Source organism: Nyctibius grandis, chromosome 15, assembly GCF_013368605.1.
Source record: "Nyctibius grandis isolate bNycGra1 chromosome 15, bNycGra1.pri, whole genome shotgun sequence".
Taxonomy (NCBI): Eukaryota; Metazoa; Chordata; class Aves; order Nyctibiiformes; family Nyctibiidae; genus Nyctibius; species Nyctibius grandis.
Window position 1 is genome coordinate 5,597,656 of NC_090672.1, and position 23,299 is coordinate 5,620,954.

At 63.8% G+C, this 23,299-nt stretch overlaps 1 protein-coding gene across 1 annotated transcript; it reads left to right on the forward strand.

Annotated features, from left to right (window-relative positions):
- The first annotated feature begins 756 nt into the window (after nucleotides 1-756).
- RHBDF2 (rhomboid 5 homolog 2) lies at nucleotides 757-22,227 on the forward strand. The gene is made up of 19 exons (XM_068413419.1): nucleotides 757-841; nucleotides 10,050-10,185; nucleotides 12,216-12,365; nucleotides 12,980-13,086; nucleotides 13,886-14,078; nucleotides 14,151-14,363; nucleotides 14,952-15,080; nucleotides 15,419-15,552; nucleotides 15,805-16,011; nucleotides 16,159-16,270; nucleotides 16,802-16,876; nucleotides 17,301-17,462; nucleotides 17,604-17,704; nucleotides 18,156-18,219; nucleotides 18,354-18,448; nucleotides 18,697-18,772; nucleotides 19,215-19,315; nucleotides 19,558-19,711; nucleotides 20,338-22,227. Exons 3-19 carry the CDS (start codon nucleotides 12,240-12,242, stop codon nucleotides 20,755-20,757), a joined length of 2,469 nt encoding a protein of 822 aa, XP_068269520.1. The 5' UTR covers nucleotides 757-841; nucleotides 10,050-10,185; nucleotides 12,216-12,239; the 3' UTR covers nucleotides 20,758-22,227.
- Nucleotides 22,228-23,299: the final 1,072 nt, after the last annotated feature.

The window sequence follows — 23,299 nt, forward strand, 5'->3', positions numbered from 1 at the left end:
AGAATGGTTTGGGTTGGAAAGGACCTTAAAAATCATCTAGTTCCAACCCCTCACGATGCCTCACATGGAGCTGGCCCGGCCAGTGGGATGCTCCTGAGCCCGCGGTGCTCTCTGGGGTGTGCCAGCCTGCACCGTGCCCACCACGCTGCCTGGCATGCTGGGGTCCCTGCTGCTGGGAAGTGGAGTCAGGGGAGGCCATATCCTGGGGTCCTGATAGTGCCTGGTCCTGATAGTGCCCAGTCGTGATAGTGACCAGTCCTAATACTGCCTGGTCCTAATGGTGACCAGTCCTAACAGAGCCTGGTCCTAATAGTGCCTGGTCCTGATAGTCACCAGTCCCGATAGTGACCGGGCCAAATAGTGACCAGTCCTAACAGAGCCTGGTCCTAATAGCGACTGGTCCTAATACTGACCAGTCCTAATAGTGACCAGTCCTAGTACTGCCTGGTCCTAATGGTGACCAGTCTGAATATTAGCTGGTCCTAATGGTGACCAGTCCTAACAGTGACCAGTCCTAGCAGAGCCCGGTTCTGACAGTGACCAGCCCTCACAGCGCCCGGCGCGCAGCCCGCGGTGCGCGGGGCAGGCCCACGCTGCCCGGCCGGCGGGCGGGGCCCGCGGGAGCCCCCGCGCGTGACGCCGTGGGCGGGCGCTCTGCGGGAGGAGGCCCCGCCCCCCGCTGAGGCCCCGCCCCTCGGCGAGGCCCCGCCCCCAGGAAGCCCCGCCCCGGTGCCGCCCCCAGGCCCCGCCCGGCCCAGGTGGAGGCGGCGCGAGCGGCGGCCGGTGCCGGCGGGTCCGGGACCAGGACGGGGAGCGGGGCCCGGACCGGGACCGCGCCGAGGTGAGCGGGGCCGGGGTGGGAGCGGGGCGGGGGTCCCGGTGCCGCCGCGCTGCTTCGCTTCGTTTCGTGCCCGCTCGGTTTGTTGCTGCTTTGTGACCGGCCGCGTCCCGCAAGCTTCCTCCTCCGCCCCGCGGCCGCTCGGCCCGGCCCGGGGTACCGGCCCGGCCGGGGGTGGGTGCCTGCCCCTGCCCCCCGGGGGGCCTTTGCCGGGAGGTGCGGGTCCCCCTGCCCGGGCTGCGGCCGTGCCCCGCGCCCTCCCCGGGGCGGGCAGCGCGGACGGGTGGGGGGGACCCTCCTCTTCCTCCTCTTCATCACGGGGGGAAGTGGGTGCGTGTCCCGGCGGGGTGCCGGGGGGGGCCCTCCCCGGGCTGCGCAGGAAAGCCCTAACCTACTTTCTGGAGCCGATGGCCCGATAAAGGAGCGGGGCGTGCGGTTTCGTGCTTGTTTTGTGGGGTTTTCCCTTCCCAGGCTGGCAGCGCCCTCGGAGCCACACGCCGGGGCGGGCAGGTGAGGGTGCCTGTGTCCCTGCCCGCTCCCGCTGTGCCCCACAGCATCGTCCTCCCCTCCCGCCTGCTGATGCCAGGGCTTTGGTGGTGGTGCTGGTTTGAGGTTTGGTTTCAAGGCTCCGCACGCTCGCACGTGCTGCCCGAAGTGGCGAGTGCTGCCGCCAGCCCTTTGCAAACGAACCAAACCGCTGGAGATCGGAAGGGTCTGGTCATCCTGCATCCCTCCGGGCAACCCGCAGGGAGCACAGGGGTGCCGGGTGTGGGTGTTTTAGCTGGTTGGGGTTTTGCTGTTGGCCCTCAGCGGTTTTGGGGCAGAGGGGTGAGGCTGGGCTTTACCCTGGCCCTGCCCTGCCTCACTGCCAGGCCAGCAGGACCAGGCAGAAGCTGTCCCTCCACACTTGCCCACAGCCCACAGTGGGCTCTGCTTCTCCCCACCCAGACCACTCAGCTCTCACTCAGCTCTCAGCCCCCCGTGCCCACACTCTGCAGGGGGAAGGGGACCCGAGAGGCTGCGTTGCTGCCGCTGGGACCCTGCGGCAAGAGGAAGTCCCTGTGCTCTTCCCCAGCTCAGCGTCATCCTTCCCAATGCAGGGAGCTGGGACGTTCGTCTGCCTGCGTGTGCCCGGGTCCTGGACGGTCACTCCCGGGGATTTCCAGGGTGAGCTCATTGTATTGCCACTGCCCTGGGCTTGCAGCACATCAGCCCAGCTGGAGGGTTTGGGAGCACAGCCCACCGCCGTCCCATGGCTGTCCTGAGTGGGGAAATACCACCCGGCTTGGCTCACTCCGTTGTACTCTCTGAATGAGCATCCTTTAGCTCCTCCCTGTTTTCCGAGTGGAAAACCTCCTGAAAACATCCCACCTCCGAAATGAGCTGGAGGGTTCAACTACAGCCATGCCCTGGAGAAACCCGGGCCGCCTCAGGTGCCACGGGCTCTGCACCGCAGCTGGCTTCGCAAGTGGCTTCCTGGGCATCCCCGCTGCTGTGCCTGGGCTCTGCCCTTACGAGCTCCTTTGCAATTAACGGGGCGAACAACACCTCCTGCTGCTTGCTCATTTGGAGGGCGGCTTCTGCCTGGTTTGCTCCTGGTTGCTGGTGACCGGAGCAAGCCTCGGTGGCCTCCCCGCTTCCCCCGGTCGAGGGTTTCTTTGGCACCGCTGCAGCTGCGCTGGAAACTGCACCTGGAGGTGCTGCAAGCGCCGGGGTGAGAAAGGGTAAACCACAGCGGGGGAGTGGGGTTTGACACCCAAACAGCTGCCCCGGTACAAATTCTGCAAGACAGGGCCGAGCCTGGTGTCACTGTCGGACGCACGTGTGAGCGCTCGATGTGTTTCATGCCTGCCGGGAGAGCGATGCTGCCAGAGCGTGTCCGCGGATGCTGGGCAGAGGAACAATAGATGCTGGTGGGTGCTGGGATTGCGTCTCAGAGGCTGGGGGTGTGGAGCGTGGGTGTGAATCTGGTAGGGAAGGGGCTAGCTGGGTCATATCTCCTCAGGGGAGCTGTATTCCTTGGGGGGAGCTGGGGAATTCAGGTGGTGTTTGCATTGTTTGGCTGCACCGGGCTGAAAGACGAGCATGTGGCTCTTCTGGTCACAGAGCTTTGTGCCTTTGGCACTGCTCCCGTGTGACTCTGACAGCAAACCTGGGGGAACCCCCAAATAAATCCTTATCCCTTGGGTTGTTGGTCTTGATTTGAAAACAACCCTCAGGATGAGTTTGGGGTCAAAACAGCGCTCGTCGCCAAAGAAAGGGATGGAGAACAGGCTGGTGGGGTGGTGGTGGTCCCTGGTCCCACATCCTAAAGCATCCGTGGCAGCGTGCTGTGCTCTGCGACGAGGGGGCTTGTCCTTCTCCCGCTGTCCCCTGCCTGCTGCGCAGGAGCTGCCTGGGGCTCCCGAGGTGTTTCTGCATTTCCCACGGGCACCGGGAGCCTTGCAGGGACCTGAGCCCAGAGGGGCGAGCGTGGGCTTGGTGCTGGCAGGGGCTTTGCACAAAAGGAGTCAATTAGTGAAGTCTAAAAACTAATTACTTAAATTTGTGAGCCCACAAGTGATGGGAACATAAACTCTTCTCTTCTTGAAGAGCTTTTTATCTAATGGCCGCTGGTCCCTGCTGTCCTGCCAGGTGGGAGATGTCTGGTAATGTGACGAGCCCTGGGCGGTGATAGGCACGGTGCCTTTTAATTAGGAGGATCCAGGAGCTGTGGTTGTTTGGGAGCACGCGGTGCTTTGGGTTGGGGTCATTTCCCGACCTCCGAGTGAACACTGAAAGCGGTGTGTGTGCTCACGAGTACGGGACCCTTTTTCTCACTTAATCCCTGTTTCTTAAAAAAACAACCCAAAAAGCAGTTGGTTGGTGGTTGCTCTTTTCATGAGGCCTTTGGGGTGGGGAATGGACCCGGGGAGGATGCCCTGGGGAAGGTCAATGTGCCAGGTGGCCCCGTGACCGACCCTGCCCTCTGCTTGGACCCCTGTGTCCCGCTTGTCCTTGGGGACCCGACGGCCAGCATCGCGGGGTGCTGGTCATGTTGGCTGAGCACAGGGCAGGGACAACCAAATAACCATTTGGGGGGGCAGGGGAGCAGCCTGCACCCCTTGAGGAAACCCAGCATTTATGGGGTTTGTATGTGAGACCTTCCCCGCTCCTCCCTCGTCCTCCAATAACTTAAATTTGGGGCAGTTGTACGGACCTTGATAAAGTCCTTACAGGCTGCCCGGGGAAGGGCCCAGCTCCCTGCCTGCCTGGGGGTCTCATTGTACTGCAGTGCCTCAGTTTCCCCACCTGTGAAATACCACAAACGAGTCAGTGTGAAGGTCTCCTGTGAAACCCGCTGCGTGTCACCTCGAGGGGAGTTCGAGCAGCCACCGGTGTGGGACTCACTGCTGTGGCTGCACCCCGAGACGGGGGAGCGTGGGTGCAAAGCGACTCGCTCGACGCCCACGGTGCCAGCCCTCCCATCCATGGGTGCCTCTTTGGGGTGCTGCAGCCCCCAGGATGATGGTCCCCTCCTTCCAGCAGTCTGTGAGGTGTTTTTAATTGGTCTTTTGCTTAAAAATGATAATTTCTGATGTATTCCTCTGGCATGATAGACCCACTCAGGGCAGGGCAGATGTGGTTTGTGCCCCCTGAGATGCCCAGTGTGCCGGTGCCCCTCTCCTGCGCCGCGGGGCTGCCTCCGCTCCCCGTGCGGCAGCTCGTGCCAGGGACTTGACGCGGTTATCCCTGTAATTTGCCATTCTGCAGGGACGCTGGGGCAGGGCTGGGAGTGACCTCCCGTTACGTGTGAGCCCGAGGGCTGCATGCCACGCTCACCCGGGGCGAATCCCCGATGCTTGGCGTTGGCGTGTCCTGCCCTTTCCTCGGCTCCTCGGCAGCACGAGAGCCTTGCCGGGACCCACACAGGACTTTTCCGTGCGTGATGCTGTAACCAGGACTAAGTTGGTTCACACACATGGTGGCTTAACCCAGTCCGAGTGCTCCCGGAGAAGGCATGGAGACGGCTCCTTAAAAACCACATCTCCAGCCCCTGCGGTGAGCTGGGTGGGTTCCCTACGGGTGCAGCATCCCTGGGTGGAGGAGGAGGATGGCGGGGGAGACCCCGGCAGCTCTTGGCAGCTGAGAGGCTGCAAAGTGCGTTGCTGGCACAGGTCCACGGCGATGCTGCAGCGGGGTGAGAGCATCACACGGTTCCCGTAGGTGCTGGTGAGTGGAGGAGCCCCCGTGCCGGGCTTGCGCTGTGTTGGGTGGGGATGAGCTGTTCCTGCTCGGGCTTTTCCTCTGTGAGGTGTGGACCTGGGTGCTTCTGGCCTCGTGGCAATGGGGAGCGAAGGGAAGGAGGGCAAGGAGTGGCCCACGTTTGGCTGCTCATGCTTAGGAGGGGTGGGCATGGGAGCAGCTTCCCTCGGTTGCACCGAGGCTTTCAGGGGGGATTAACCTCTGGTTTTGCTACCCCTGGGGACGTGGCCCCTTTGCAGGGGTGGCTGGAGGGCAGCGAAATGGAGTGTCCAAGGGGCAGCCTCCAGCCTGCTGCCAGCACAGATGCCACCTTCATTCATGGCACAAAGGGATGCCCCCATGCCCCAGTGCTGTGAGGTCCTTGTCCCCCCTCGGGGAGCTGCTGGCACCGGGGGGATCGAAGGAGGCTGCTGGCGTCCACCCGGGCCTCTCCGTTTGCACGGGGGCCGGCGGGGCGAGCAGCCGCGTCGCGTGAGCCTTGAAATGGCTGCATTGAGATAAGGAGCCTGTTCTCAGAGATAGGGAGCTTTAGCCGAGGGGGATCGTCCTGCCGCCAGCCCAGGGCTCATCTCGAGCCGGGGACGAGCCGAATTTGTGCGTGGGGCTGAGCACCACCCCCACTGCCGCGTCCCGTGGGGTGCGGGGATGCTCAGAGCTCGCGGCGAGGGGACCCTCTGCGAACATGGGGCATTTCTCCCGGCCCGGCGCTGCTCTGGCTGGCTGGATGCTCTCTGAAACAGGCAGCAGAGGACTGGGGAAGTCCGCAAGTCCGACCTGAGCTCCCACGCTAAGAGTTGCTGTCAAAACGAGTGTTTTGCAGAAGAACCAGAGGAAGAACTATCTTCCCCCCCCCCCCCCCATCCCCATTGTCTTCTCGCACCAAGAATTTTGCTTCGAAGAGGGAAGCGAGAATGAACTCGGTAACGACCCACGGCGTGGGCATCGCAGGCAGGCTGCCCTCCCCGTGCCTCGGGGAAATGCCTGTCTGGGACCCCTCAGCCCCTTCCCGAAGGCACAGCCAGGCTGGGAGCACTCGCCCAATCGTGCTCGTACACCCCGTGTTTAAGCCAAGCTAACGAGGAATTGGGGTAGCTCTGGGTAATTACGCAGCTCTTGGATAAAACCAAGTTAAATCAGTCCTGGTAGCCCGAGGAATCCGTGCGGCGCCTGGCAAAGAGCTTTCCGTGGGTCTGGAGAGTGTGGGGTGGGTGGAGGGAGCCCGGCTCACCGGGGCTCGCCCCAGTGGGTCGTTGCGCTGGTAAAAATTAATGAGGGTGGGAAAAGGGCCACGAATGGGATGTGGGGGATCCTCCGCCTGGCTCTTTCCACCCGCTCCCACATCTTGCAGGCGGATCCTTCCCTCTCGGTGCAGGTGCCATCACCCAGGACTGCCCGAGAGACCGGGGCCATGCGCGCTCCCGGTGATCAAACCCTCGCGAGCGGGGAAGCCCAGCGCAGGCCGCCTTGTGCGAGCAGCCCCGCAGCCCCCCCAGCCCCCGCTGCCCTTCCCCGCAGGCAGGGCCGGGCTGTTATCGGCGGCGCCCAGCGCAGCCCCCGCGCCCTGGCTCCCCGGCCAGCTTCGCTTCCTTCCGCGCGCTCCCAGGCTGAACGAACCCGCTGCGGTTGCCCAACGCCCTGCCCGATGGAGCAAACGAGAGAGGATTTCCTAATGGCAGCGTGGGTGAGGTGTGTGCTGGCGGCCTGCAGGCCCTGGGGACCGGCCAGGACCTCACCACCCATCAGGTGTCCATACCCCACCGTGGTACCCGAGCTAGGATGGGGGTTAAAGCTCCTGGAGTTGCCTTCTCTGTGGTGGGGGGAGAAAAAAAATCAGCGTGATGGTGCGGTGCCGGGGTGTGAAATGGCTGAATGTGGGGTCTGTGCCGTGGGCATGGGGCTGTACAGGGACATGAAGTCCCTTAGGGACAGGAGGGCTCCTGCAGCGGTGCCTTAAAGTGTATTTTATCCTTTAAAAAAAAAAGGCCTAAATACTCAAAGCAGCAAAAATAAGCAGAGGTTGAGAGGAGGGAGGCACAGACAGAGCCTGGCTGCTTCTCGGCTCGGGGGTCGGTGCTCTCCAGGTCTGCCTGTTAGAGTGGGTCCACGAGGGAGTGAGACATGCACGGGGTCTGAGCTTTCTGAGGAGAGAGAGAAATATTAATACACTCAGTTCACCGCCCTACAAGTATTTTTCCTTTTGTTAATTTTTTTTTTCAATAGTACCTTTTCAGTTCAAGAGCTGTTTGTCTTGGGCTGCTTCTCCCAGCTCTGAAACTTGAGACTGGAAAATGGTAAAAGGCTTTTAGAAAGGAAACAGGAGTGGGGGGGGGGAAGGTGCTGAGCAGCTGCTTGGGTGCGAGTCCTCAGGGGTTGATGCTCGGAGCAGTTGGACCGATTGACTTTCCTATCCGGGGCTCTTAATAACTGGGAGCACCTTTTAACGAGGCTCCAGCCTTGAGAGAGGTCTTTAACGCGCTCGTGAATCATTGATGGGTGGCAGTGGCACGCTCTGCCTGCTGGGCTCCTGGGTGTGAGCGTTGGGGATGGCTGCGGGGGGGTTGTGGGGGCTCCGTGGCTTGCTGACCCCTTTGTCACTCCCCTGCGGAGGTGGAAAGGGAAGAGCAGGGGCTCGTTGTCCTCGGGGTGATGCTCGGGTGCTCACGGGGGTCCCGCTCCCGGCCCCGCACCCTCGGGTAGCTCAGAGCTGCTTTCTCCTACCAGATTAATTGCACCAGCCTGACGCACTTTTATCCCAGTGCCGGTGACGTTGCCTTCCCCGACGCCAACAGGCTCAGGGTGAGCGATCCCCATCCTTCCCCGAGCCCCTCCGCACCCCTTGTGTGCTGTGCCCATCCCCGTCCGACCGGGGCTGCTCGGCAGGGTTGTCTCCGGTGTCTCGTACAACGACTGTGCCTGGTTGTCCCCAGCGCTGCTCCGCAGGTTGCACTTGGCCTTGCTGACGGTCCCTTTGCGTTGCTCGGAGCATCCCGGCGTGTCCCACGGTGACGCCTTGTACGAGCCTCATCACTTTTTCCATCGCTTCCTTCCCTGGGCGTGCTTCCTCGGGCCAGCGTCCATCCTGATTCAGCCCCGGTCACCCTCCCTATGCCTCGCCACGTTGAAGACTGAAACCTCGTCCCAGTTGCTCACCAGTGCCCCGCACGCGCCTGCCCTCTTGGAAGGGGATGGGGGCTTCACCCCCGTGTTGCTGGGCAGGGGCAGCATCCCTCGCTGCTGGGTGTCAGGCTGTGGTGAGCGTCGGGGGACAAGGTAGCTTTGAGGGGGAGGATGGTGATGGTGGGGGATCTCTTCTTCTTATCAACCAGACCAAGTTACCCCCTGCCACCCCACACCTGTTTGTTGCTGCCCTGGGGACGATGGCACCGTCCCTAGTGCATTTTTCTCTCTTCCTGGAGATCTTTTCCAGCCTGCAGTGACACTGTGCTGCCCCAAGGACTCTTCTTCCAGCTCAAAGCATGGCTCCTACCAAGCTCAGGACGTGGTCATGGGTGCTGAGACCCATCTCTGTCACCCCCCTGCTGCTGTCACCCACCTTGTCCCCAGGGCAGGCCGTTCGCACCGCCTTCCCCCTGCGCCAGCTCAGCACCGTCGCCTCTCACTTCCCTTTCCTGTCCCCAGGGCAGAGCCACCGTGTCCACCCCGAGGACCGGGCTGAGGATGGGGCTGCCGGGCAGAGCGCGATGCTCCTGGTGGCACAGGGGGGGCGAAGAGGACCTGGGGGGTGAAGGAGGGGACCTGAAGGGCTGAGCTCGCAGCAGGTTTGCTCTGGCTGGAGGCGCTGGCTTGCTTGTTCCCACACCGAGCGCGCTGAGCGAGAGCGGTGCTGGTGCCGGAGGGGTTGGGTGCCAGCACCAAACGTGGGGAGCTGGAAAACGCCTTCCCAGCACCGTCCCCAGGGGATTTCTCCAGCTGGCATGGGGTGAGACTTCTTGTGGGTCAGGATCCGTGCTCGGGGGGTGGCTGCTGTCCCCAGCCCGTGTGGCCAAGGGGACTTCAGCCCTCAGGGGCTGCTCCCCTCCTCCTCCTCCCTCTCTCTCAATGCCAGATATCGCGTTAACGCAGAGAGGCATGAAAACTGCTCCGGCCGCGCGGCGTGACCGGGACGGCAGGTGCCCGCCGGGTCGTGCCAGCTTCCCTGGGAGCTGCGTCACCTCGCCCGCGGCTCGGGGGAGGCTGGGTCTCACCGTGTGGGGAGCTGGTGGGGTGTGGGACCGGGGTTTTAAACGTGCTGCAAACCTGCTTCGCCACGCAGCACCCAGGTCCTTGCCAAGGGCTGCCCGGGGTGCGATGGGGCAATCAGGGATGGGATTCGGGGCAGGGGTGTGAGAGCGGGGCCACGCAAGGGCACCGTGTCCTCTTGCATCTCTGAACGACACAGTTTGGCTCCAATTTCTGTGCTTCTGGCTGTGTCGGACCCTACCCCTGATGACAGCCGTTCCCTGGGGATGGAGGAGGATGAGGGTGTTGCGGGGCTCGCTCCGACCCCGCTGCGTTCCCACCCCCGGCTGTCCAGAGCAGCTGGCACCAGAGCTCATCGCTGGCTGCACTGGGAGGAAAACAAACAGCGCCTGCAGCTCGCCAGTGGGATGGGAAGTTTGGCTTGCTGGGGCCGGCCTGCCCAGCTGGCCTTCCCCCAGCTGAGTGGGTATTAAACACCTCGGCGAGGCACTCGCCTTCCCTGCCCGCTCCTCGCCCGTGTCTCGCTGCCCGAGAGCTTTGCTTGGCAGCGGTGGGTGAAAACCTCCTGCCTGCAAACGGCGGCTTTGCCTCCTTCCACCACCCCGTGCCAGCCCCTGGTCTGTGTCCCCAGGGTCCGGCTGCCAGCAGCCCCATCCCCAGGGCCCGGGGAGCCTTGAGCTCGGCTCTCCCTCGGCCCGGGATGCTCCTGCAGCCCTCGCCCACTTTCCCATGCGTGGCTTTTCATCGCAGCCTCTCTCCCCACCAGGTGAGGCAGGAGGAGTTCGGCCGTGCCCCGGGGCTCCCTTGCGTGAAGGACGGAGGAGGAGGAGGAGGAGGAGGAAGGCTGCCGCAGGTGTTTGCCATCGAGACGCGCTGCACAGGATCCCTGCCACTCTTATGAGGTAGGGAGACCCCAGGAAAAGTTTGGGGGCTGGTTGCTCCCAACTTTGGTGCTTAATGGCAGCAAGGGGTGAGGCAGCAGCGGAGCTGCCGGCAGCACCCAAGGGTGCTGCTTCGGTGCCTCTGGGGAGGAGGGGAGGGAGGTGGGCAGCGTGCCGGGGTGCTGCCTGCAGTCTCACTGGTCCTGGTTGCCTTTGTGCGATGGCTGCCTGGTGCCTTCCCGTCCGGATCCCCACCGTGAACTGGTTTATCGCCAAAGCTGGAGAGGAGCGGGGTTGATTTGGGAACGGGGGTCCTGCCCTGCTGCCAGACGGGGCTGCTGGTGCCCCTCGATGGAGGGGTCTTAGTGAAGCCACCTCTCAGGTTCCATCTGACATACCCGCTGCCACACACGTCGTCTCCCGTGTCCCTGCCCTGTGGTACCCGAGCCAGCCCCGCACCCATTTTAAGCCAGGAGCAGCAGGCTGTCACCTGGCCCAGGAGCTGGCAGCGAAGCCCTCTAGTGCCACCGCCTCTGGGCTCCCGTGTCCCCAGGGAGCTGGTCCCACAGGGACCCCACGCTGCTTAAGCCAGGCTTTGCTTGTGGTGGGGTCTGAGGGGAGGGTGGTGCTGGGGGAGCTACGAAAGTGCCCCTGTGCCTGCCTCCTGCTCGGGCATGTGCTGCCAAGGGGAGGACCCTGGTGCAGAGGGGGCCGGGGAGGTCTCAATCGCCCAGCTGACTGCTTGAGCACACTTACTGGACGAGAGCAAAGCGGGGTACGAGGCCACAGGGCTGGGCTGGTTATTGGGGTCCTGGGCAGAGAGAGGGGCCAGGCCCATGGGTCGAGCTGGGGTTCTGCAGCCAGCGGCACTGTTGGACTCTGAGCTCCAGGTCAGTGGTGGTGGGTGGTAGCCGAGGAGCCCCAGTGGGACACCAGGTCCCCTCAGGTGACCCTGCCATCCCCCTCGGGTGCAGAGGGCCAGCTCCCACCTCCCTGGGGAGCAGACCCCACGGGGTGCCAGTCCTTGCCCACACCACAGGCACGTGGCACCATCCCCGTGGCCGTGCCGGGGGGGGGGATGAGGGATGCTCGTAAGTCCTGTGCGAGTCCCCTGGGCGCTGGCACGTGGTCGGGGGGGACAGGAAGAGGCCAGAGGGGGCTGTGCCTCCCTTCAAGAGCCTCCGTAGCCCCTAATCGGAGACCCTCGGGAGGGGATTGCTGGAGGAATTAACCACCTCTTGGCCGTTAAGCTTCCTCCTTCTTGCACGTGGTGCCGGGGAGGATTCACTCTCCCAGCCTGGCGTGTGCGTGCATGTGCCGGGGGGGGAATGTCCTCCATGTCCCCTCCCACGGGGCACCCCAGCCCCTCTCACTGGGGCAGGAGCCGTCCCCACATGGGGGCTGTGGTGCAGGTGGGGATGTGAACTGGGGGGTTTCAGGCTTTGGGTGTCTCCTGCCTGGCTACGTCCCCTCCTTCCCACCCTGCACGGGCAAGGTGAGCTCTTTGCAGAACCCCCAGGAGCTCCTGCGATCCCCCCTCAGTTCCCTCGCTGTGCTGAACTGTGGGGGCCAGTGTCCCCGTGTCTGAGAGCTGCCGCTGCGTGCCGTGGGCCTGGCCAGGGCTTGCAGGGATCCCCCCACGGCTCCCATTCACGTGCTGAGTTGGTCCCGTGCCTCCTGACAGGGTGTGAAACCCGGTGTCCCGCAGGCACGTGCCGGGGTGATGAGGATGCTCTGACCCTGTCACTCCTGCTGTCCCTCGCTCTGCTCCCAGCAGGTCAAGGGATGGTGCTGGTGGTCCTGGGGGACTGGGAGCAAGGGGGTGGTGGAAGCCCTCCCGTCCACCCAGCCCTGGGAAGGGGGTGCGGGTTTGGGGGGCACAGCGGCTGCGCTGATGGTGGTGAGGTCTCAGCAGCACGGCCAGTGACACAGGGGGCTGGGGCTGGTGAGGCCCCATCTCCCACTGGTGAGGCCCCATCTCCCACTGGGACCCAGCCCTTCCCCGCACACAGGCTCCCAGGGAGATGTTTCTTCCCTTTTCACCCTCCCAGCCTGCCGACCACTGCCGGCCCACGATGTCAGCCGGCGACAAGAACGGGGGCAGCCGCTCCAGCAGCAGCCGCCTGCAGAGCAAGAAGCCCCCCAACCTCTCCATCGTCATCCCCCCCCGGGAGGCAGAGGAGGACGGCGCCCGCAAGGAGGTGAGAGACGGGGAGCTGCGTCCATCCCATGCTGGGCCTGGGGGGCTGCTGTCCACAGGGGACCCCTAATCATAGAATAGGGTAGAATCAGAGTCGTTTTGGTTGTAAAAGACCTTTAAGATCATCGAGTCCAACCGTTAACCCAGCACTGCCAAGCCCACCACTAACCCATGTCCCTCAGCACCACATCTACACGGCTTTTAAATCCCTCCAGGGATGAGGCTCCACCACTGCCCTGGGCAGCCTGTGCCAGTGCTTAACAACCCTTTCGGGGAAGACATTTTCCCTGATCTCCAATCTAAACCTCCCCTGGTGCAACTTGAGGCCATTTCCTCTTGTCCTATCACTTGTTACCTGGGAGAAGAGGCCGACCCCCCACCCCACTACACCCTCCTTTCAGGTAGTTGTAGAGAGCAAGAAGGTCTCCCCTCAGCCTCCTTTTCTCCAGGCTAAACACCCCCAGGTCCCTCAGCTGCTCCTCATCACACTTGTGCTCCAGACCCTTCACCAGCTTCGTTGCCCTTCTCTGGACTCGCTCCAGCACCTTGATGTCTCTCCTGTAGTGAGGGTCCCTCCGTGCCATCCTGTCCCTAACACCCTGCTCTGCCTTCCAGCCCTCCAAGGTCCCCATCTACCGAAAGAGCAAGAGCCTGCAGGAGCCCCGCTTGGAGCGCCGGCCCGGCTTCCGCCGACAGACGTCCCTGTCCCAGAGCATCCGCAAGTGAGGGCTGGGGAGCGGCAGCGTGAGGGGGGGGTGGGCTCCGGCAGCGGTGGGGGAGGGTCACTAGAGGGGTCCCTCGGTCCCCATCAAGGTGTTGCGACTGTGGGTACCAGCAGAGGACTTGGGATGGGGATGGAGAGTTGGGGGTCAGAAGGGAACGCCTTGGAGGGTTTCATGCAGCTCTGCTTTGACTCGCTGGTGTCTGCCTGGGGACAAGCCTGCAGCAGGATAGTTGAGTATTAATTCAGACATTGTTCTGCACCTTGGGAAAATGCCTCTGCCCAGTTTCTGGAGGACCTTCAAAAGCTGGACATCTGCTGCAGCCCAGAGCTGATGCACTCTCCTGTGCAAGGTGTGAGTCTCGATGGAGTTATCTCTCCAGAGAGACCCAAAGGCCAGCGACGCCTGGTCTTAGGAAGAAATTCTTTGCTGTGAGGGTGGTGAGACCCTGTCCCAGGTTGCCCAGAGAAGCTGTGGCTGCCCCCTCCCTGGCAGTGTTCAAGGCCAGGTTGGATGGGGCTTGGAGCAACCTGGTTTGGTGGAAGGTGTCCCTGTCCGTGGCAGGGGGGTTGGGACTGGATGAGCTTTAAGGTCCCTTCCAACCCAAACCAGTCTGTCATTCTGTGACCTCTGCAGCACCCCTTCATGGGACCCATAGCCAGGTCCAAACCGCCCTGCTGTGAGCTGGACGGAGGCACCCCAACCCACATCACCTGCCAGAGGGGATGCCCGGGTGGGATGGCGGTACCTGGGGTGGGGGCACCAGCCTGGGTGACAAGCGTGCCTGTCGTGTGTCCAGGGGCACGGCGCAATGGTTTGGTGTCAGTGGCGACTGGGAGGGGAAGCGGCAGCAGTGGCAACGCAAGAGCCTGCAGCACTGCAGCATGAGGTACGGGAAGCTGAAGCCTGCCTACCGCGACATGGAGCTGCCCAGCCAGGAGGTGCCCTCCTTCCAAGGCACCGAGTCGCCCAAGCCCGCCAAGATGCCCAAGGTAGAGCTCGGGGCGCGGGGTCTGGCTCCCAGCCTCGCCTCTCCCACCACCGACACCTCTTCCCTCCTCCAGATCGTGGACCCGCTGGCCAGGGGCCGTCCCTTCCGCCACCCTGAAGAGCCCGAGCGTCCCCACACACCCCACCACGTCCTGCCCCCGGTCACCCCTGGCGTCGTCTCCTTGATGTCCTTCAACAGCGTCCGCTCCGGCTACAGCCGCCTACCGCGCAGGAAGAGGGAATCCGTCGCCCACATGAGCTTCAAGGCGGCCGCAGCCCTTCTCCGTGTGAGTTTTGGGGACCTTGGGGGGGATCTTCTTCTTTCTGACTTGGGTTTCAGCTCTGTCCCTCGCCTATCATCTTTGCTTCTGGGCTTTTTGCTTTGCACAGAGACCACTCTCTCCTCCAGGGTGGGTTTGAGGGGGGAGGTTGGTGGTTTTTAACATGAACTCTGCTTAAAAAGAGAAATTTTGGTGAAAACTGGACCACCAAAGTGGAACCATCTGGCACAGCATCCCCAGAAAAAAACAGCTTCTGGGTTTCACTGCTGAGGAGCCAGGAGACCTTTTGCTACAGGGGAAGCTTCTCCGGTGGCTTTCTAACCCCTGAGGAGCCCTGGGCAAGCCTTGGGCTTGGATTGAGAGTTCACTTGTGCTGACTAACATGGTCATGGTCCAACGCCGGCTCTCAGGAACTAAGGGCAGCATCTGCTGCCAGCTCCTGCTGCCTGCCTTTCCCATGCTGGGGGATGTGGCAGCCCGTGGGATTTAATACTTGCCACTTGGCTTCGAGGAGGGAGGCTACCAGAAACCCTCAGTGCTGCAAAAACTGGGGGGTTTCTGGCTGCTTACCCTCATTTGCTTCCCCCTCCAAAGGGACGCTCCGTCCTGGAGCCGCTGGCTCCCAAGCAGAGGAGCAACAAGAGGAGCTTCGTGTACCCCAGCTTCATGGACGAGGACGTGGTGGACGCTGCCGATACCCTGGACTCGTCCTTCTTCAGTAAGGCAAGCGCCGTTCCACCCCAGCGGGGAAGGGTCCTGGTGCCCCTGCGTGGGGGCTGGATGTGGAGCGGGGCTCTGACGGGGACCCTCGCGTCGGTGCTTCACCCCGGCATTGCGGAGCCCCGGTCTCGGTGATGCTCCTTGGGGGTGGCAGGGAGCGGCACCGCCATCGTGGGCACGTTTCGCACCCTGTGATGTGCGGTTAGCAGGATATCAGTGGGGATGCCCCCCTCCCCAGAGCCAGGTGGAGCCAGGCTGCCCCGGTGATGGGCACGCTGGGGCAGAGGGAGGGTTCTCGCCCATCGCACACATCCAAGAGCACGTCTCCATCCTCCTTCCAGATGGACGTGCACGACGAGACATACTCCATGCCCGATGACGTCTTCGAGTCGCCGCCTCTATCAGCCACGTATCTACGCATGCACGCGGTGGGGGAGGACGCCAGGGCATCCCCCGAGGTGGAGCAGCCCACCCCGTGAGTACCAGCTCTCGCTGGGTGCTGCCCACGAGGCTGCCCAGGTCCCCTGTGACGGTCAGGGTGATGTCCCCAGCCGTCCCTGCCGTGGGGCACTGGGCACTTCGAGCGTGCTCCTAGGAGGGTGAAGCCAGGAGGTGCCCCCAGCCTTCATCCTGGGCATCCTCGGGCCTGCCCCAGCTCTGGGGTGCAGCCGTGGGGTTGCACGTGGGGTGTTTCTCAGCAGGCGTGATGGGTTTCTCCTCTCTGCAGGCAGGACGGTGCCCGGCTCGCTTCGGCCGGCCCCGGCCCGGCTCCCCGGCGAGGCAGGCGCATTGCTTCCAAAGTGAAGCACTTCGCCTTCGACCGCAAGAAACGTTACTACGGGCTGGGGGTGGTGGGAAAGTGGCTGAACAGGACGTACCGCCGCAGCCTGAGCAGCATCGTGCAGTCACAGCTGGAGATCACCGACAGCCACCGGTGAGGGGGGACCAAGGGGACGGGGATGGTCACGGGGCTCCTCAGGGCACACTCAGACGTGTGTCCCCCTCGATGCTTGCGGGACTGCAGCGTTCCTGTGCCCAGCCACCCTGGAGCTGCTCACGTTTGGGGCCCTTGCCTCCGCAGGCCGTATTTCACGTACTGGATCACCTTTGTCCACATCCTCATCACCTTGCTGGTCATCGGCACCTACGGCATCGCTCCCATCGGCTTCGCCCAGCACATGACGACAGAGTTAGTAAGTTTAAGAGCTACTGGCTGGGGCTGTCCCCTGCCAGCTCTCCAGTGGCGTGTCCGGCTCTGAAATGGCCATCGAGGAAAGCGCGACTGGTGTCCAGGGGGTGCTTTGAACACCCGGGAGCGGGGGTCCTCCCGCTGGGGTTAGTCCCGGGAACCTGCACCCGGCTGCGTTGCTCCCCCGGCACCCGGGCTGGAGAGAAGAGCAGGCATCCACCTTCCTGGGGGGACTGCGACTGCCAGCGTCCCATGCTGTGGTGCTCCCTGCTAGGGCTGGGGGCATCTCGGGGTGCTGCTGGCTCCTGTTCGAGAGGCTCCATTAAATAGCCGGGCGGGGGGGTCTGTGACCGCTGGATGAGCAGCGGTGTGTTGCAGCAGCCCCCTCTCTCCCTCCCACGTAGCTGGTGGGACCCAGCAGCCCTTCCCCTTGGGTGAAGGGGGCTGCTCAGCCCCCACGAGCGGAGGGAGAGGGGGCTGCACCCCTGTACCACCAGCCCCGTCGGCGGGAGCTGACCCTGGCCCGGCTCGGCAGGTGCTGAGGAACAAGGGCGTCTACGAGAGCGTCAAGTACATCCAGCAGGAAAACTTCTGGATCGGGCCCAGTTCGGTAAGGGCTCTGCGGGACCACCACCCCTCGCCCCCTGCTCCGAGGCCCTGCCCTTCGCCAGCCCCTGCTCCCCCTGCCCTGACCAAGGGGGTCCCGGGGTGCTCCTGTCCCTGGGTGGAGAGCTCAACCCCTCATCCCAGCCTGCTGCCCCGGACCCTTGGAGCCCCCATCCCTCTGGGACCTGCTGCCTGGTCCCAACCCGGGGGCTGAGCGGCGCTTCCCAGAGCTGCAGCATCACGGCGGGATGGTCAGGAGAGACCCCCGTCCCCTTCCTGCCCTCCTTCCCCCCACTGGGGTAACAGACTCGGGGCTGTCGCCTGTGGGGACCCCCTGCCCCTGCTGAGCTCTCCCTGGGGGCAGCTGGAGGGGAGGGGAGGTGTGGGGGGGCCACAGACCATCCCCTGGACTGGCATCTCCCTCCCAGATCGACCTGATCCACCTGGGAGCCAAGTTCTCGCCCTGCATCCGGAAGGATCGGCAAGTGGAGCGGCTCATCCGGCGCGAGCGGGACCGGGAGCGCGGCTCCGGCTGCTGCGTCCAGAATGACAACTCGGGCTGCATCCAGACCCTGCCGCAGGACTGCTCGGTGGGTGCTGCCGGGAGGTCCTGGGGATCCCTGGGGAGAGGGGGGAAACCACCCCCGCCCTGCCCAGCACCGGGGCCGGACGCGTGTGGGGTCAGAACGGTGCGTTCGCTGCCACATCCTCGGTCTCTTCGTCCTCCCCAGGAGACGCTGGCGACGTTCATCAAGTGGCCGGGCAGCAACGCGCCGGCCGTGGGCTCAGGGGAGAAGCGGACGTCGGGGGCCGTGTGTCACCAGGACCCCAGGTGGGAGCAATGGCCGGGGAGAGGCGGCACAGCCACCCGGCTGTACGCGGGGCAGGGCGGGGGGCTGCGGGGGGCTGTGGTTCCAGCTTGGGTGCCTTGAATTCGCTTGTTCGAGGGGCTGGTGGCTCTTACACACCATAGAGGGGTGATAAGGAAGAGGGAACTGGGGGGGAACTGAAGCGGGATCTGTCCTGAACGCAGGCAGCGATGGGTGACTGCGCTCTGGGGTGGGCGATGCTGCGAGGGGGCAGCCGTGGGGTTGTCCCGCACACGTGAGTGCCGTGGGGTTCACCCGCAGAAAGTGCTGCTGTGGGGTGTTGTAGGACACCGATGTGCAGGATCCCTCCCAAGCCAGGGGAAGGGGCACGTCCCGGGGCTGGCTGTGCCCGAGGGGGTCACTAGTCTGCTGGGGGGGATCTATCCTGACCCCCCACCCACCTCCTCCTGCCAGGACGTGCGAGGAGCCGGCGTCCAACCCACCCCACGTGTGGCCAGACGACATCACCAAGTGGCCGGTAAGAGCCCAGTGCCACCACGAGCTGAGTGGCAGCCACCGTGGGAGGCACAGTGGGGTGACAAGCCGGGCAGGGGGCAGCGGGGAGAGCCTGGGCCGGACCCTGAGCACGGCTCCTCTCCCTCCTCCTTCTAGATCTGCACCTACGAGACCAAAACCAACCACACGGGCTTCGCCCACATGGACTGCCAGATCAAGGGCAGGCCCTGCTGCATCGGCACCAAGGGCAGGTGGGTCACAGCGGTGGGGGCATCCAGCCCGGGTTCAGCTCCCCACTCCGCCCCACCGCCTCTTGTTGCCCCATCAGTGGCCTGTGCCAGGGGGAGAGGGGGGGTTACGGAGCCTTGGGGCTTTGGGAAGCATGGTGGTGGCAGGACCAGCTGCCGGGAGCAGAGGGGATGCGGGAGCGGAGGGGGATGCTCAGGGGAATGGGGGCGAGCCCTGCCCCGAGCGAGCCCCCTGCCTGTCCTCTGCCCAGCTGCGAGATCACGACGCGGGAGTACTGTGAGTTCATGCACGGCTACTTCCATGAGGAGGCAACACTCTGCTCGCAGGTGAGCGGCGGGGGGGACGCGGGACGCCACGCTAGCAGCTGGGTCAGGCGTTGCCTTTCTGATGGCAAAGGGCTCTGTAGGACCCTGCCAGGAAGGGGAGGTGTTGGGCTGGGGGCGAGCAGGGGGAATGCAAAGCACCTGCCTTGTTGGCGTGGGGCAGGAGGACACGCAGGGCTTGAGCCAGCCTCCCCCAGGCAGCACCGGTGTCCTTGGGAAAGGCACATCCCGGGCAGGGAAACAGCCCTTTGGGATCTCCTGGGGCACTGGGGGTGCTCGGTTGGTCCCTCCCCAGCTCCTGGGCGATGTGGGTGCCCCCCACCACCCAGGGTCCCCCCCATGGCATCACCAGCTACGCATCGCTGTGACCTGTCCTTTGCTCCCTGCGGCTCTGGGGTGCGGACTGAGCCCCCCCATCACCCCACAACCCCGCGTGCCTTTGCAGGTGCACTGCCTGGACGAGGTCTGCGGGCTCCTGCCCTTCCTCAACCCCGAGGTCCCTGACCAGTTCTACCGCCTGTGGCTGTCCCTGTTCCTGCACGCTGGGTGAGCCGCAGCCCTGGGGGAGGATGGGGGGGGTGACTTGGGACCGGAGCATCTATTGGGGTGGTCTGTGATACCAGTGGGTTGGGAGAGAAGAGGGGAGGACACCCCCAGCCTACAGCAACACGTGCCACCGGCGGAGGGTGCGTTGTAAGATGTCTCGTGCCCCCCGGGCAGCGGGTGGGAGGGCTGGGCAGGGGCTTTGGCAGGGCAGGGGTCTCTAACGCAAGGTCTTTCGCCCCCAGCATCATCCACTGCCTGGTGTCAGTGACTTTCCAGATGACGGTGCTGAGGGACCTGGAGAAGCTGGCGGGCTGGCATCGCATCTCCATCATCTTCATCCTCAGCGGCATCACAGGCAATCTGGCCAGTGCCATCTTCCTGCCGTACCGGGCAGAGGTGAGGGCTGGGGGGGCTCTGCCCACGTCACCCCAAACCCAGCCAGCTCCCCAGGGACCAAGGGACACCCCTCCCCGTCCCTGGTTTGGGGAGGGGGCTGCAGGCTGCAGCACAGAGCGCTCAGCCCCCGGCAGGTTTTGCTGGGGGGCGGGGGGAGGCTGGTGCCCCCATGGTGGGAGGGGGGGGCGGTCTCTGCCCCACGTGTGGGGTTTGCACATGCCGCGTGGGTCACGCGTCGGTGTGCGTGCGGGGTCCCCGGGCGGGCAGATGGCTAATCTGCTGGCAGTGAAACCCTGCCGGGCTTTAAATGGGATCACGCCGAGCGCCCTAATCCCCCCCGGGGGGGTGTGGGGATGGGGACAAGGGGGGCTGTGGCCTGGGAGGGGGGTGACACTGCCCAGCTGCTGAGTCACTGAAAGTGCCAGCTCTGCCGAAACAGCGCCGGCTGCTCCCCTCCTCTTCCTCCCGTGCCAACATGAGCGTGGCCACCCCATGGCAGCACAACCCTTGGAGGGGTGCAGGAGCCAGATGCATTTTGCAAGGGGAGAAGATGGTCCCTGGGGACACGGGGATGTGTCCAGGGTGACATGCAGAGGGTCCAGCCATGACTTCCCCCATCCCCGCAGGTGGGCCCTGCCGGGTCCCAGTTCGGCTTGCTGGCCTGCCTCTTCGTGGAGCTCTTCCAGAGCTGGCAAGTGCTGGAGAAACCCTGGAAAGCCTTCCTCAACCTCTCCGGCGTCGTCCTCTTCCTCTTTATCTGCGGTCTCTTGCCATGGATAGACAACATCGCTCACCTCTTCGGCTTCCTCAGCGGCCTCCTCCTCTCCTTCGCCTTCCTGCCCTACATCACCTTCGGCACGGTGGACAAGTACCGTAAGCGAGCCATGATCATCGTCTCCTTGCTGGTCTTCGTGGGGCTCTTCGCCTCACTGGTGGTCTGGCTCTACGTCTACCCCGTGAACTGGCGCTGGGTGGAGTATCTCACCTGCCTGCCCTTCACCAGCAAGTTCTGCGAGAAGTACGAGCTGGAGCAGGTCCTGCACTGACCCCACCAGCGGGGACGGGGCTGGGAGAGGTGCCGGTGGTGATGGTTTCCATGGGGTGGGTCTTCACCAGCCTGCAGGAGACGGTGGCTGCTCCAGGATGGGGCAGACCCCGGGCACGGCTTCATCCCCAGGGCTGGTGGGTTTGGGCTCCCTGCTGTGAAATGCTGGGGCTGCAGTGGGGAGCGGGGCTGGAGCCACCCTGCTCTGCACCCCTTTGGGGCTGCCTCGTGGTGCTGAAAAGCCATAACTGGTTTGGGGACTGAGCCAGGACCCCGGCTGATGCCTGTGTGGGGAAAGGGCCGAGGGAAGCAGGGTTTCGGGGTGGCCGTGGCCAGGCTGGGCTCCCGGCCCCAGGGCTGAAGCTGCCGAGGTCTCCTGCCTGCCCCGGGCCCGTCCCATCTCAGTGCCCGTGGCCGCTGTGGCTCATACTGTGAACACAACCCCCTTTTTTGCAGGGGCAGGGTTTTTATCCGTAGCTCTTTGGCCTGAGGGTTTCTCCATCTTTGGGCTCCCCGGGGGCCCCAAGGTGTTCAGGGCTGAGCTTCGCAGGTATTTTTCAATCGTGCTCTTGCATCTGACACTCCCCTGAGGCTGTGGAAGGTGGCTTGTGCTTCCCCATGTGGGCTCCTCACTGATGGAGAGGTAGGACTCGACACGGGGGGGGCTTCTCTTCCCCTTATTTCAGTGAAATTCCCATTTTGGAAGCGGAGAAGTGGCACGTGTTGTCTTTGTAGTGCCGTGGTGGGAGGGAGACATGGAGAAAAACACCCTGGGGGGGTTGTGTGGCTGCTCCTGAAGCCCCCAGCCCCCTCGGGAAGCCATCGGTGCTCCCACCTTTTGCTTCTGCCTCGAGTCCCTGCTGTTACCCCTTTCCTTTTCCCAAAGTGCAGAGACCCAGGTAACCTTCCCTGTGTCAAGTGGTGCTGGACGGACGGAGATGTGCAGGATGGGGGCCATCACCTTCCCCCTTCCCTGCCCGAGGCTGTACCTCCCTTCTTGCCCCCAGCCCCGGGCTGCTGCTCCCCAGCATCTCCTCCTGCCTCCCACCAGCTGCAGTGTCAAGGTGGGTCCTTCTTGGGGTCCCAGTGACTCCGCTGGGCTGGGCTGGGCTGGACCCAGGCTGGTGCCAGGCTGTCTCTCTCCTGGTGTGTGTTGCTTTGGTGCTGGTGGGTCTCAGCGCTGTTAATGGGGGAAGGTGTGAATCCCCCCACCGGGATGTCCTGGGACGAGTATTCAAGGGCTGGGAGCTCAGCTCCTTCTGTCCACAACCGCTCTTGGGGTGAGCCCAGGAGCTCCTTGGCACCCACAGCCCCCCCCCCATGTCCCTCCTTCCACCACAGGCCAGTTTTCATCCCCACTCTGTCCCTCCAGTTGCTGCTCCAGCCAAAAAACAGACACTTCACCTCATTTGCCTCTTTTTGATACTTTTTTTAAAAGTTGTGGGTTTTTTTCCCCCCTGTTAAATAAATTTCTACCTGTATTTAATGAGACACACAAGGCCTCTTCTCCCTTCTCGGGTGCGGGGATGCGGCACTTTTAGGGGGTTCTGGTTGTTTTGGTGACGGTCGGCAGGGAGGGAGGGAGGATGAGCTGGGGGTGCCTGGGGCCAGTGCCCTGATATGCAGGGCTGCACTGTCCCCTGGTACCCCTAAAAACCCCTCCCTGTGAGGGGGACAGGGTTGGGAGGGGCTCGAGCAGAAGGGGAAGCCAAATACCTGGAGCAAAAAGCCCCACAGAGCCTCCTGGCCCTGCCTGTATCCCACCCTTCATCGCATGCCCCGGGGCTGGATTTGCCCCATGTCCCCCGACACTGAGGTGCCCCAGGGGGTGTTGGATGGTGCTGGCTGGTGCCCTCCCTCCGGCTGTCGCAGTGAGGTGATGGTCAGGGCAGGAACACACAGGGGCTGTGTAGAAAACCAACAGCGGGTCTTTATTTGCTGCTTCCCAACAGCCCAAGGTGTTTGCAGAAGGCTTGTCCTGGGCCAGTTGTGGCTCTGGGTGGGGACTGGTTTGGACTGGCAGTGGGTGCATAGGGGTGGCTGTGGGCTGAGGGTGGCTACCAGGACCCCCACCTGGGCTGGGGGCTGCTGGGGGAGGGCTTGGCCATGGTGTGCTTCACTGGTCGTGGTGGGAGGGGGTTGCAGGGCTGCGGGCACGTGTCCGTACGGGCTCTGCTGGATGTCTCAGGAAAACATGGCCGTGGGTGGCCTTAAATCAGCAGGGCCCCCCCAGCTGCTTCCAGGGTGATGCCTTTCCATCCCCGTGGGGCACGTGGCCCTGCAGCCCACCCAGGCTTGCTGGCAGAGGCCGGGGGGTCAGTGGTCCCAGTGGGGCCAGGCTGGAGATTTCGGTCCCCAGCCCTGCGGGGCTGGGAATGGGACCGGGGTGATCTCCTGGCTGGAAGGCAGATGTGGCAGAGGGAGTAGCTGTAGCCAGGGAAGATGTATAGCTGTGGTGGGGATGGAGAGGGGTCGCAGGCTCTTATTCCCACCCCCCAGCCTCTCTCCAGCCCCCTCCCCGGCAGGGCTGGACCGGAGGGGGC